Source organism: Diadema antillarum, unplaced genomic scaffold (assembly GCF_040938485.1).
Source record: "Diadema antillarum isolate AM-2024a unplaced genomic scaffold, OU_Dant_1.0 seq00001016_RagTag, whole genome shotgun sequence".
NCBI classification, from domain to species: domain Eukaryota; kingdom Metazoa; phylum Echinodermata; class Echinoidea; order Diadematoida; family Diadematidae; genus Diadema; species Diadema antillarum.
The window spans coordinates 454,052-468,468 of NW_027271851.1; the positions used below are offsets into that span (position 1 = coordinate 454,052).

General features: G+C 39.1%; 1 protein-coding gene across 1 annotated transcript in view; it reads right to left on the reverse strand.

Moving 5' to 3' along the window:
* LOC139742707 (insulin-like peptide receptor) overlaps nucleotides 1-14,417 on the reverse strand; it is a 122,585-nt gene that overhangs the window by 62,080 nt on the left and 46,088 nt on the right. The window contains exon 2 of the mRNA XM_071653233.1: nucleotides 6,144-6,692. Within this exon, the coding sequence (XP_071509334.1) occupies nucleotides 6,144-6,692 (549 nt within the window). The remainder of the gene's footprint in view (nucleotides 1-6,143; nucleotides 6,693-14,417) is intronic.

A 14,417-nucleotide genomic window follows, 5' to 3' on the forward strand; every position in this document is an offset into this window, starting at 1 on the left:
ACAAGCAAGTTTTATTTTCATATTCCACAGTTTAGAAGGAACGTGAAATCAGCAGGAAATATAATTTGCCGGCAGGGACAGAAATAAGAACAATTTATATCTCTCACTGAGAGTTCTGCACATAAATCAAAAACAACAAAATGAATGAAAACAGACAGTAAATTTCTTTGATAAGCCACCTGCCATTCAATCAAAAATTGGCATGGCTGTGTTAGTACGAGCAGAACTTAAAACAAAATGGAAGACCCGGTCAATACATACATTAAAGGGAGAACGTCAAGTGTGCATCTAAGGGAGATGTTATTGTTGCTGAGTCTGATGATAGAAATAGGACGTGGCTATTTCCCTGGAATAAGCCCATGATGAGGTTTGAAATACAGTATAGCAGAGTGGAAAAACACTTGATTTTCATATTGACCCACACATTGCTGTCCTCACATAGTATTGACCTTTTTCTTCGTGGAAAAAGACAAGCCATCATGAATTATTAATATGTTTTGTGCCACTGCAGAAAACAGCTATATCAACCAGGCTCCCGCCGTTCACGCACAGTGATTGTGAATGAAGTACTCAGTGAGAAATGTAGACTTGTTTGCATCTTTTTTGACACAGGCAAATTCACATTCTCTGAAATGAAAAAAAAAAAAAAGTGGCGACAAATCATTGTTCTTCATATTTGTTTCTTTTTCCCCCTTCTACATTTTGCTATGAGCCCAGCACAAATTTTAAAAAAATACTATAAAAGTGGAAATTTTCGCGCATTTCGCGCAACCAGAAACTAGCACAAAAATATAAGCACGCGAATATTTTTGCTTGCCATATGTTCCTGTTGTTGATGTTTTGGAATTAAAAACATGCGAAACTCATGTTACCCAGCAGAGTGCGAAAAATTAGTCACGCAAAAATATGAACATTTACAGTACTGCTCAACATACTTATCAAATCATCATGCTTGGTGTAATGATTAGTTGTACTACTTGTACTCTGGACTAGTCTTCAACGGGTTAAGGACGAAATAAAGCCATGAGATGGCAGCGTGAAACGGTCGATGACATACTGCAGCAATACAAGAGCAAACGTTTCAGTGAGGACATAGCCTTCCCTTCATCCATATCTTGATTTTAACATAATACTTATTCAGAATTTTGCAATGGGGCATCACATTACAACGAACAAAGACTTGATTTTGCTAATTTTGTGTCTCTCAACACATAACAGCAGTATTCATTCCATCCAGTCTGCAGTGAAAATGGGGGGGGGGGGAAAAAGGAGAAAATAATTAAATACTGGTTGGTCTGTGCCTTAATTCACAGTGCATGAGGGAGACTTATTACCCTCGTCAGGGAATATAGACTACAAAGGTTCTACTATTACACGAGCAGGTATGACAATACTAACATGTTTCTGAAAGTGAACACGAGTCATCGATACTGTGTTTACTTTTGTGACTCCCAAGAAGGGGGGGGGGGGGGACTCAAGAAAGTACTGTAGGGAGGGAATGATGGTATGCATTCAATCCACACGCTCCAGAGTAGTAGCTACCAACCTTGTTTTTAAATCTACCCTGTCTCTTCCCCCTCCTACCTAATACATTATGCAAGAAAGACCAGACTTCATTACTGCACACAATTATATATAAGTTGTGTACTTTCACAACACACCACCTCATACCCACACAGACTTAGACCTAAGTACTATATCAATTTCTAAGAGTTTTGCACACTACGGTACCTTATCAGCCATGGCAGCTTTAAAGGATTTCTGTGGGTCCTCAGTTTTAGATGGTGTGTACATTCAACCATAAAGACACATATACATGTGTACTTGCACAAATAAATGGCCTAGATAGATGCTACTCTCCCGATCTCTTTTTTCTGTCTGTCTGTCTCTCTCTCTCTCCCACTTTTTTCATTTGGTCACATGACCACTAAAGTTTGTCTTGGTATCACTGTTTTGTTTTTCCTTTCTAAGAGAACTATGTCACTATGCCATATTATTTTTTTTTTCATATTTCTAGGGGGTGACATGGGGTTAGGTTTGAGGATGAATAACAGATGATATATTTATATTCTCTGGTGTTCTCTTGTAACTCTTTGCCCTGATATCCCATTTTCAATGACTAGGTTTGCCTTCAAAATTCACATATTTACGATCAAAACAAAATTCTTGGGATGTTCCACCCATGACTCACTTGGGGCGGTATTGCTCTTTGCTGCGACTCCAGAAGGTTGGCTGGAGTGTAAACTCATAGGATTTTTTCTCTTCTTTTTTTTTTCAGCTGAAGTATAGATTACAGAGCATTTTGAAAAATAAACACCCATTGCTGCTCCCTACTCACAAATAGCCCATTTTGTTGTGGAGGAAAAGTGCTACGTGACTGCAGTCATTGCTCAAGGAAGCCTCGTGGAAATGAGAAGAGCAACAGAGACGTCAGAGAACTCTGCGGTGCACGTTAGCCTCGTCCTCCCCGTAAACAAACCTGCTTCATCTCAGCTCTGATGTTCCTCTTCTTATCTATAGCTATGTATTGTATCTCTCTCTCGTAAGGTACCTCTTTTCAAAACCAATCCTGCTGTCTCCCTATACAAAAACAAAATCCTCACCTTCTTCCAGTTATTGGTAGATAAGCACTAGAGGTGATTTACCTGCAATGATATGAAACTTCAAATGCCATAACCCCTTGCCTTAATCTCACATCCTATTTCATAATGTATGTAGTCATGCGATTCGGCTGGTCTAATTCTTTCCCCCTAATTATCAAAGGGAACTTAAACAGCACTAATAGCATTTCACTTTAACCTACTGCCAATACTAACCTGGTTTAATAGTCCTGTATGAAGGTTAATTTGAGAATTTGAGAATCTGGAAAAGAACAAGTTAAAAGAGTAAAAGGGAGTCAGATATTATAGTTGTTCGACTGAATCAATCTTTGTTTGCTGGACACGGCAGTACATTTAAAAAACCACGGCTAGTGCAGCCCAGGTAGAATGGAATTGTTCGTCAATGAATAGTGTGTTTACTGCAGCAAAAGCTCACTGGTAATGATCGACTCCAGTTGAGCATGACTCTTAGGCTGCACATGGGCTGCGTTACGGAGATTATGAGCCAAGCGCAATTATGCACAATTCAGATGCACATACAATGCTCGTGACCCACCTGAGCAAATTTTGCACCAGATTCAGGCAGTTCAGCAAAGAGTAGTTCACTGACAAGCTATGACAAATTGACTTGTAAAATGACTAAACGATCACCCATCCCAGTCTTATGGGATTTTTTTTTTTTTAATTTTTGCTTGTAGTTTGGCAGTCCAGGGCATCTCTAGGACACGCTGTCTTATTTATAGGTGGTTATCATATGCGATCACCTTTACTCCAAGGTTGTTCATCACTGTTGGGACACTAGCATTGCATTCTTGATCACACCAAAGTATGCATCTGTCTGTCATCAAAGTGCATCGGGCGTATCATGTGTTTGTTTGTTTAGAGGCTCACCCCGCATATTACGTTTCCATGCCACCTTGATTTACGTCAACGAGAAAAAAACAAAAAAATCACCCTCTAAACAGAATCATCAATTGATCAGCAAAGACAAATGGTAACTCTCTCTCTCTCTCTCTCTCTGTTTCTCTCAGTGATCGTCGCATCAAATGTGCGCTTCTACAAATATCCCATTGAAAATGAAACAAACTTTTCTGAGAGCAAACAGTCAATTTCTCCAATCTTAAAGGGATAGTACAGTATTGGTGGAGATGAGAATTGGGCTTTTAACTTTTTGCGAGATACCAAGAAAACACTTATGAAATAGTACAGAGCATACCATTTTAAGAGGAATTCAAAGTTTATTTGATGAAAATCGGGTTTGGAATGACTGAAACATCCAAAAACAAAGTAAAACAAAGTGATCGTAATAAAGTGTGGGTCCCACACTTATTAGAATTGCTCTGTTTTGGATATCTCAGTCATTTCAAAACCAATTTTCATCAAATAAATGTTGAATTCCTCATGGAATTACGTGCTCTTTCATATTTCATAAGAGGTTTCTCATTATCTCACAAAAAAATGTTAGAAACCTGAAATTCGGTCTCAACCAAAACTATACGATCCCTTGAAGAGATAATTTGGATCAACCAGATAATGGAACAAATAAAAGGGAGAAGGCAGGAATAACACGACTCCATGGAAACAGACACACAAAAAAAGAGAAAATAATTACAGACATCAGCGAGAAGAAATATACCATCATCACAAATTCGCAATCAGTTAGAGATAGATAGATAGCTAAATGTTTTATAGATAGATAGACAGATAGATTGATAGATAGAGGGAGGAACAAAAATAATGTGAAAGTTATGGACAGTTGAATTGATGGAAATTCAGATGTGATAACATATCCAATTGTATTTTCTTTTTAAAGATTTGTATCAGATATAAATATGAGTACAGTATAGCAGAGATTTTGAAGTGGTTTTCATTTATACTTTACAGAGTCAAAGTGTTTGAAGTGAAGTCCTTTGAAAGAACATGGATGATAGTTTTTGTTTGGGATTTTTTTTTCCCTGCTGATCATCAAGTATCAGGATATATCAATCTCTACGCAAAGCTTTTACTTTCTTTTTAAAACTTCCACAGAAATTTATTGACGAGCACTGGTTCTGGTATCCCAATACCAGTACAGGCTTAAATCTTATATCGCCCAACCCTTCTCCCATAAATCAGAAAGCCATAATGGGGGCATTTTATACTGCCCATTCATCTTCACTGGTAGTATGTTTATTGGCAACACAAACTGACCTGCATCTCTGCAAACACAAGAAACACCCATAAAAGCCATTCCTGGGTAGGTTGGAACGCTACATCTAGAAGAAAATGAGATCTTAAATCTAAATAAAAAGATACATCTTAATACCATGGTGGCGGTAGATCTAACATCCTCTTTGGCCCTTTCCTAGAAGTGATAGTGAAATCTGACATTATCATGCCAGCCAAGTGCTTACCTCTAGCTAGTTAAGATGATGAGAACTCAAGAAAAATGATAATAATCGTTTTTCATGCAAATACTTGACTAAAACTATTTTTTCCACAAGGTGGGCAAAAAAGAATGTTCTTTCAATTATTTTTTTTAAACTGCAGAAATAACAGAGTGGCCAATGGCATCCTCTTGACATTTAGGAGCTTGTTTAGCCATAATGAGAATACAAGAATGAATAACTACAACAGGAAGGGTATGCGGGACTACCATGAGTAAAGGGCCTATTAACTATCCAATGAAAAATAAGAAATTGGTACTGCCCATCATCATTTTTAACTGAAGCAGTTTTCTTGTCGAATGATTTCTTGGATCTACGATATGTGATGTCTTCTTGTTTGTATGGTTTGGTTTTAATCAAACTGCCTGAAAGTTTGCACTAGTTTCCAAACTTCTGATGGGGGGTGGGGGGAGGGTGGAAGGGAATGTACACACATGGAGAAGACCCCATGCAGCTCACATTCACTGTTGCTTTGTAACTAGAAAAATGTATGATTTATGGTGCCCAAGGCTTGGCCATATAGTGATGAGGGGGCGAGGGTTAGGTATACACATTGCACCCCATCATGCACCACACAGGCAAAACTGTCACCCCTTGAGCCCCATGGGGCAGATCTTGTGGTGGAGGGGGGCAGATCTTGTGGTGGAGGGGGGCTCCTTCAATCCCTTCCAGAAGAAGAGCCAACCTCAATACCAAATCTTCGGCCGCTTTCTCCTGGAATCATTTTCATATCATCATTATCCATTTATGCATTACCTGGGGCAATTCTTGAGAGCTTCCCGCAGAAGATGTTTTCTTCTAGCCGCTAGGGAGTTTCGTTACAAGTAACCATGTGTGCACTCTGTGTTCTGTGCACTCTGTGTTCTACTGTTTATTCTTCTTTTTTACTTTCATAATCGTAACCAGTTCATATCACATGAGTGCAAGGACTTTCTGTATCTACAGTGAGCAAATCTGGACATACATGAATATGCCAGTTAAAACTTGTTTTTATTTTATCTGCATGATATCTTTCTTTCCTTTTCGTGTGTTTGGCATGGGGGGGGGGGGGGGGTTGGCTGACTCATACGTACTGACAGAATTGCAAAAAATACCTCAAACACAGCATATCTCTCACCTTTCTGGCAGTGTTGGGCAGTCCAGCAGAGTTCTGCTACATCACCGCTGGGAGTGGCCTGGCGACAGATCCTCTTACCGTCTTCTTCTGGGCAGAAGTTCAAACAGTCGTCCTGCGCCTTGTTCTCCTTGATGAAGTTGTTCTCCATGCCCTGGACCTGGATGAGGGACCAGTCCACAGTGGACATGTAACACAGGTTGATGTTCTTCTCAATGCGCACCCAGCCGCGCATCACCGCCGTCAGGCTCGGCAGCCCGATCTCCTGCATCTCGAACATCTCGAAGATGATGAGGGCGTAGTTGTAGAAGAGGCTGTCGCCGCGGATCACCGCCAGGTTGGGGAAGATGTACCGCAGCGTCGGCAGGTTCTTGACGCGGAACATCATGAGGTAGTCGGTGATTTCGCGCAGTTTGGGAAAGGACAGCCCCTCATACTCACTTGGCTGGGCGTGGTCGATGAGTAGAATCTGGAGGTTGCCCTCAATGACAGTACAGTTCTCAAGCTTCCGGAAGTTTGCCACATTATTCCGGATGTCCATAGAACCACAAACTGCAAGATGAGAGGGGAAAAAAAGAGAAGAAGAGAGATTAAGGTAATCATTTTCATGATTGTTAGTTAAGTTGGTCCCCTTACTTTTCTCAATATCTTTCGTAAAACTTCACTAAAATACTTGATTTGACAACTTTATGGAGAGTCTATAGTCTTCTTCTTAATATGGGGACTAATAGAGCGATAAAAGCTGATGGTTCACAGCTTTCATGTTTTAAAGTTACTTCATCATGCTCAATAAGATTGAAATTATAACACTTGGCGATTACCCTTCCAGGAACACTAAGAGAGGAAAAAAAAACATTAAAACTGGTGGATATACAGTACAGCTGATGCCACTGAAGTCAATTCTTCATACACTTCAGTATTTTGTGTGCATGTGTCATTAGTTCACCTTGTAATATCCCAGGATTACCATATCTCCGAGAAAGATATTGAAAAAAAAATCAAGACTACTAACACTTGTAAGCATGAAGATCAAAGCAAAATCAATACTTGCATAAACAATATGTATCTAATCATGTGACAAACTTCTCAAAGTTTCACCCGCACACAGTCACACTACACAAGATTGATGCATAGTTTCACAAGAAGTGAGAAAATTCCTTTAAAGTGCATGCAGGAAGTTTCCCAGGAAGTTTTGCTGGTAATTTCTTGAGAAGTCTGTGGTCACACTGCCCAATTTACATGAAGCAAAATACATGGTTGTTTATAAAACAATGTGTAGCTTCATGTAGTGACTGCAGCTTTTGAGATGTTTACTTGATATGATGTTTGTGGTCAAAATGGCCACAATAACTGGCAAATTTTGATAAAACTTTTGCAGAACTGTTACATTCCTTGCCTTGCTTTTTAAGTGTGATCTCGATGCTCTTGTTGTTTTGGGAGTTTTGTGGATTTTCTAGTTGGCAAAAAGTTGGAATTTCACACTCCACTCTTTCAAAATAATTCTATTTCACGTTCTGTCCATTCAAGATAATTTTCTCTCCAGTCCCAAGCAAGGCTGGACATTACCCTTGACTAGTTACTGTACTACACAGCCCTCCCAAAACTACAGTGAGTACTGTAAAATGGGGAATGTTCGTGTGCATTTCAATTTTGTGAATTTCACGTGCGCCAAGATTCGCGAAATTAAAATGCACACGAAAGTTCTTGTCTACACTATAAGCACTGAATGCCAGTGACAATTTGCGAAAATTTCATGCTGCGAAAAAGGCTGTTGGCTCCAATTCGCAAAAATTTCATGCCGCGAATGTATCATGTTTTACATTACCATGTCCCCTATCAAATGGAATAGAGTAGGTGCCTATACACACAGTCTTGATACTGCTAAAATCAAAGACTTTCCACGGATAAAGAAATCATCATTTTCTGCAGTGTGCATGGGGTGTTGCACAAATTGCCACTGGGGGTCAATGTTTTATATGTCCTACGCTCCATGTTCTAGTTTGGCTCGAGAATGAGTGTTCTGTGATCATGGTGTAGCATTTACAGAAGAGTATTAAGAGGTACAATGAAAAAGGAATGGTGAACTATTCCCTACTTAAAGCTCAACCTACAAGCAGTGTCATCTGCATTAGCATGTCCCTATTGGCTCCCCATAAATGAATAGATACATAGAGTGGGTCGTGGATAAATCAATCAGATAAACATTTGTTGCTATGATTGATCGAACAGGCACTGCCCCTTTCTGCCAATAAAGTACGCATTAACGGGCACAATAGCCACTTTTTCTGGATCATGAGATTCAGTGGGGAGCTCTTTTCTCAAGGATCCTGGGGCTCCTCGGACAGTTATTTAATTTTGGGTCTTTTTCTTCCAATTTGTTCCAGTGTCCTTCACAAATTTTCCCCCAGCTTGGCTGCTGACCATAAATTTTCCGTTTAGAGTCAGTTGCCTCTGGAAAGCTCACAAAGGCCATGGACAGGCTCCGAAGATAAAAGACAAGAAAAAAAAGAAGGAAAAACTGAAGAAAAAAAGTTTGCAAAGTCAATTTGCTATACTTCACTGCCAATGCCACAAGTCTGTTCTTCCTATACAATCTAATTTTAGAAGCAGAAGTGTAGCCCCCCCCCAAAAAAAAAGGAGATGTATATCAGTAAAGGGCATCTCAACCCTGTATGTGTAGTACATTGTACCAGTGTTTGTGGAGCTGCCACAGGCGGACCTTTGTCGCGTTTTAATGTGCACTTACTTTTTTAACCTTAAACTCCACATAAAGCTACTTACATGAACACACATGAAACTGCATATATGCAGGATATGTTATAGGCCTATTAAAGTGTGGTAGTTCTCATGAAACAAACACATACAGGCATGATATCAAGAACTGTTGCTAACCATCATTTCTATGTCTCAGCATATTTTGCTTCGAATCTTGCACTCTAGATGCAATATCTGCAGCTGATCTATCATAAACTGGTATCTTTGAGGTAGGCTATGATGATAACTTTCACACTGTTTTATTTCAAGCTACTTGTCCCAATGGCTACTCTTCATATAGGGCTACACTGAATCATAGAAAGTAAACTCTGGCCAGCAACAGCTTACCAACATATATCATTAGTAACTTCACTCACTTTCATCAGGGAGGTGTCTCACCTCCCTGCTTTCATGAAAATTTCTCCCAAACACTGATTTCTATGTTACTTTGCAGAGTAAAAGGGAACATATGCATATACATACATTCTAACCCTTGATCTGGGTCCAGCTCTACATTTAGTCCAAAAAGAGCATTTATAATACATGACAACATTAGAAAACAAATGCAATCTTTCACAAAGAGAGAACTGTTGATGAGAGACGTTTCCATAGAAACAAACATGCTTGGGTGGGATCCTGTGTCCTCCACACGCACACTACAGGTGTTTCACACTTGCAAAGGAAGTTGTCTGTAACCACATTCTGCAAATTGCATTCTTCAGACTAAACACGAGTCTGGCTAGATTTACACTGTATTTGGAAACTTCAGTGAGCTCATCACTGACTGGGGGAAAAAAAAATTCCACACAATACTTGTTCACAAACTCCATGGCATGTCCAATCAAATGCAGAACTATTGACCCAGTTTACATGCAAAAATATATACCAAGGCCTATACACAGCCATTATGGATGGAAGTGAATACAAGGTCAAGTGACCTCCATCTCCTTACACTTGTCTTCCAGAGGTCATTGAACACTCTCGAGACTGCAAATGCAACACCGGAATTGAATTTCAATCGGACAGCACGTCCAGGCCATGACTAGCCAAATGCAATCTGATAAATGTGTTTGGTGATCCAAGCACGTTTGCTTTCAGCTTTATAGCAAATAATTACTCAATTTAGTGTAAAACATGTTTCTTTAAAGTATTTTCAAAGGAGTTCTTCAGCAGTCGGAGTGGGCTGTGTGATGGCCTGAAAAAAGACATGTAGAGGCCCAAAATAAGCAAATGCAACAATACATTTTGGAATATTATTAGCCTGATAGGACCACCAAAACATAACCATTTTAAAATTTGGTGACCAGACATAAATTTTTAGTGACCCTGAGCCACCAGGCCACAGAGCCCTGTTTATCTATATTTCCAAACACTGGGCTTTTTACACTTGTAAATTTTTGCTTAGCCCACGGACATCTTATCCGTTCATGGATTTGAAATTTGTGCGCATGTGATGTATGCGCATGCGCTGGCCGTAGTATTCAGTGTAGCTCTTCCAAGGTCCTCTCGACCGAGTCACATTCAGTCATCAATTCGAACAGAAAGGGTCTATTGGCAGAACCACAAACGTTGCCCGAAGCCTGTTTTCAATACTTCAACTTAACTAGTAAGTCTTCAAATTGAAGAAATGTTTGGATTTCAAGTTGATATTTATCCGCGATACTACAGTCTGTCATGATCCTGAATGCTACAATGCGAAGCCCCATTTAGCTATGCGTATGGGGCTGCTGGTCGCAGTTACGTGTAGCTATGTGTATGGGGCTTCTGTTCGCATTTACGTGTACAGTACTACCCCGCCGTACGGCGGTGAGTCAAACTAATGGCTCTGGTACGAAACCATTATTGCATGATTACTAAGACATGAGAGCACTCTGGGGTGAGTAAGTCTCACAGTGTTAGTTATATGAAAGGTACTTTAACCTGAAACACAAACTAAGACAAGGAAATTCAGGGAAAATTTTGAGGTACCAAAACTTTATATTATCTTTAAACCTCACACACAGGAGGAAAATGATGTCTTCATGACTTCCTGAAGGCACGAAGTAAAGAATTTTCACTACATAACTTTCTGACACAACAAACAAAACTGTAACATTTCACACATTCTTTTTTCATTTAAGAGTCTATAAGATATTACAACAACCATCCAGTCCATTGGGTGTTGCCCCTTTCCACAAATTTAATTTCATGACAAATGCTTCTAAAGAACAATTGCAAATTGTTTACAACTCCTATCAAAATTAGATTTATTCTCTATTGTTTCAGTTGTGAAATCCCTATTATTACTGGTATGCAGAATGGATATATTAGCCATTAAAAAAAAAAGAAAAAGAAAAAAAAATCTTGCTTGGATACTTACCTGTCTAGCCCACACACATTCGTTTTTAAATGCAATACCTAATCAGGAGAAATCAGTGCACACGCATCTCATTTCCATTTTGATCATCTCTGATTACTACCAGTTCATATGGGGGGAAAATATGCAACTATTTTCTCACTGCAAATTTGGGATGCTCTCTCATCCAAACTTTCACAGATGACTATATTTGGCAATTAAATTGTTCAACTGCATCAGCATCATTATGAAATAATTCAACATAATTATGCAGTCACTTGTTGGCCATCACTGAATATATGGCCGTGGAAATGAAAACTAATGTCTCGAGACAGTCCACGTATCTCATCATTATTTCTACGTCAATTCTAATCCAAATCATCAGGAATATTCGAGTGTGAATGCTGCCCTTGCCAAGTTGTTTACACGGTAAGGAATCTTATCGAGTGATTGCTCCAGTTTTTTTTTCTTCTCCTTCTCCTTCTTCTCTCCCCGCAGTCTCAATCTCTCGCTCCTTCTCTCTCCTGCCAATTCTCCTTTATCCTGTGGAAGTGCTGCGGTTCGTTCGGACGTAAACATGTTAAAGGGTCGGCAGCCGGATGTCAGCATCTCAATATTTGTTGTCTCACCTCAACCCTTACCTGGAGTGCTGGCATACAATATGTGCCCTGTGTTCCCCTATATACACTTCTGCCTGTTTTCTGCATCATTTCTAGCTAGTATGCCGTCAGCTCCTCTCACCGGGGCCTGGCACAATGATCGCAAAATCCATCAAACGGTGTGAGCTTTTTGGGGGGCTTTTGTTTTGGATTTGCAAGGTTTGTTTGTTTGCTTGTTTGTTTGTCTGTTTGTTTTTTCCTCAGCAATTTGCTTCAGGAGTGAGCTAACCCTCACTTTAATACGAATTATCAGTGACTTCATCAGAATGTCACCGACCAAAGGCAAAATACGATAACTTCTTGCACAGAATCATGATATACTTCATGAAATTCATCGAAATCCTCAAAACAAGCAAACACACACACACACACACAAACACACACACACACACACAAATATAGGCCTACACACAAAAAACAACAACACAGCAAATACAGAAATCATGGGTAATTTTTCCTTTGTGTGTATGTGCGTTTTTTCTTTTTCTGATCCTCACACTGTTCGTGTGGAATCTCGGAAGTGGCGAGACATACCCGGTTTCACAGACATCACGTGACCCTTTAAAACAGAACGAGGCATGCCACAGTGTTCCTCATCTGCTGTGAATAAGCATAAGCAGCAGTTTGCTTGGCGATAGGAGCACTGCCTCCGCTGTCCGCGCCACAGTATGGTGCATCTCCCACAGACACTACCCGTATTTCATGCACTCCCCGTGGACACAAACTTCCAGCATCCCTTGAATTTTTCAGCTCTATAGCATTCATGTCTGGTTTTCAGTCCTGATGAAAATAACAATACCCTTGTAAGTGCTGGCATATTAAGTGGCTATCCATCAATTATGCAGCATTACTTCTACAGTAGGCTGGCTGAGGGAAAGGATATTTTTTTTTTTTTTAAATTCTAGACATAAGAGGAGTAGAAAATAGCAGAGAATCTCAAAGACGGATTATTTCATTAAAATCTTTAAGATTAATGAATTCAAATACAAAAAAAAACCCCAAATAAACAAACAGACATATAATCGACATGATGGTACAAAGAAATTCAAGGAATGTTCTGTTATTGCTAGAAGTATGGCATTTCAAGTGGCGGTATACTCACATTAACAGCTGCATGCATATTTTTTGTAAATCTTTTTTTTTTTCCTTGTCAAACAGAAAGTTACTACTTCCCCCTACCTAAACCATGGGTGATATGCATGTTTGACCCACTCTATATGAAGTGACATTTATGCCAATATAATCCACTGAAATTAGAGAGCTTCAAGATATTCAAAATAGCAAATAATTTTTCATTTACATTTACAGCTATATCTAGCGTGTCAGTGTTCATTCTTTACTCAACTTACAAATGTATGCTCTTTTAGAAAAGCACAATCAATAACACATGTATGCACATCACCCCACCACCCCCGTACATATATATTCTGGTCAAAATGTATAAAAGCATTCATGTGTGCTAGAGTGCTGTGTTGCGTGAATTTATGCTCATAATAATCAAAGTGTCGACTTGGTGACTGTGTTTGTGTAAGAAAACCATGTTACGATGTGTGAGGATCAGACTGCTGTGCGAGCAGGTTAGGACGTTTTTTGTTTTTTCCCCCTACCTCTTGAGAAGAATTACAATGGGAATTTATTTATACACTTGCACGCATTTGCCATCAGTTGTTATTCAAATATGATTCTATTTGTGGCATTCACAGTAAGAATCGATAATGAATTCGGGGATGACTGTGTAACAGCCTAATCCAAAACAAAGCACAACAACATCTGAATACCATCTAATCCTTTGCATGTACAAGCTATTTAGCCCTGCTGGCCCATATACTATACTTTAAAGGTACTAATGACTCTGCTACGTCTGGAATTTACAATGTGAGAAACGCGTTTTTCTATCTTCTTTTTTTTTTTTGTCACAACATTTTTCAACCTCAAATGCCTTACATCATACATCAGCGGTCTTGATTTAAAAATCAATTTTACATCTCTGTGGATATCACAATGCAAAATTCCATAGATACTTAGTAGAAAAAAAATAGTATATGATGCTTCCTTTGGTTCTCATTTCTTGGCATGTCGAGATTCATACATGTTGGAGATTTTTAGCTTTCAATGTCTATAAATTGCGCTTATCGAAATAATGCTCTTTTAAGTGATAATAAAAACAGTCAAAAAATATACACAATCATCATCTTGCAACAAATATTTCACCAAACTTATATGAACAGAAAAATTGCACAAAGAAGTTGGTAGATGGTGTACTATGACAACATTTCAGCTTCTTTTTTTTTTTCAAAAGTATTTTTGTCCCACTGGAGGTGCATGTGTAATCGGTTGGTTGATAGAACCATCATTTCAAATTTCAAGATATCTGTGGTGAGACAATAGATTTCATTGCCATCTTTGTCATAAGACAGATAGTGACAATGTTCTGCTAAAAAAAAAACAAAACAAAAAACTGAGCTGAACAAATTGACCCAGTTGTCATCACAAACTGGGCTACTGCCGTTGTCGAAGATACTCAAGCAC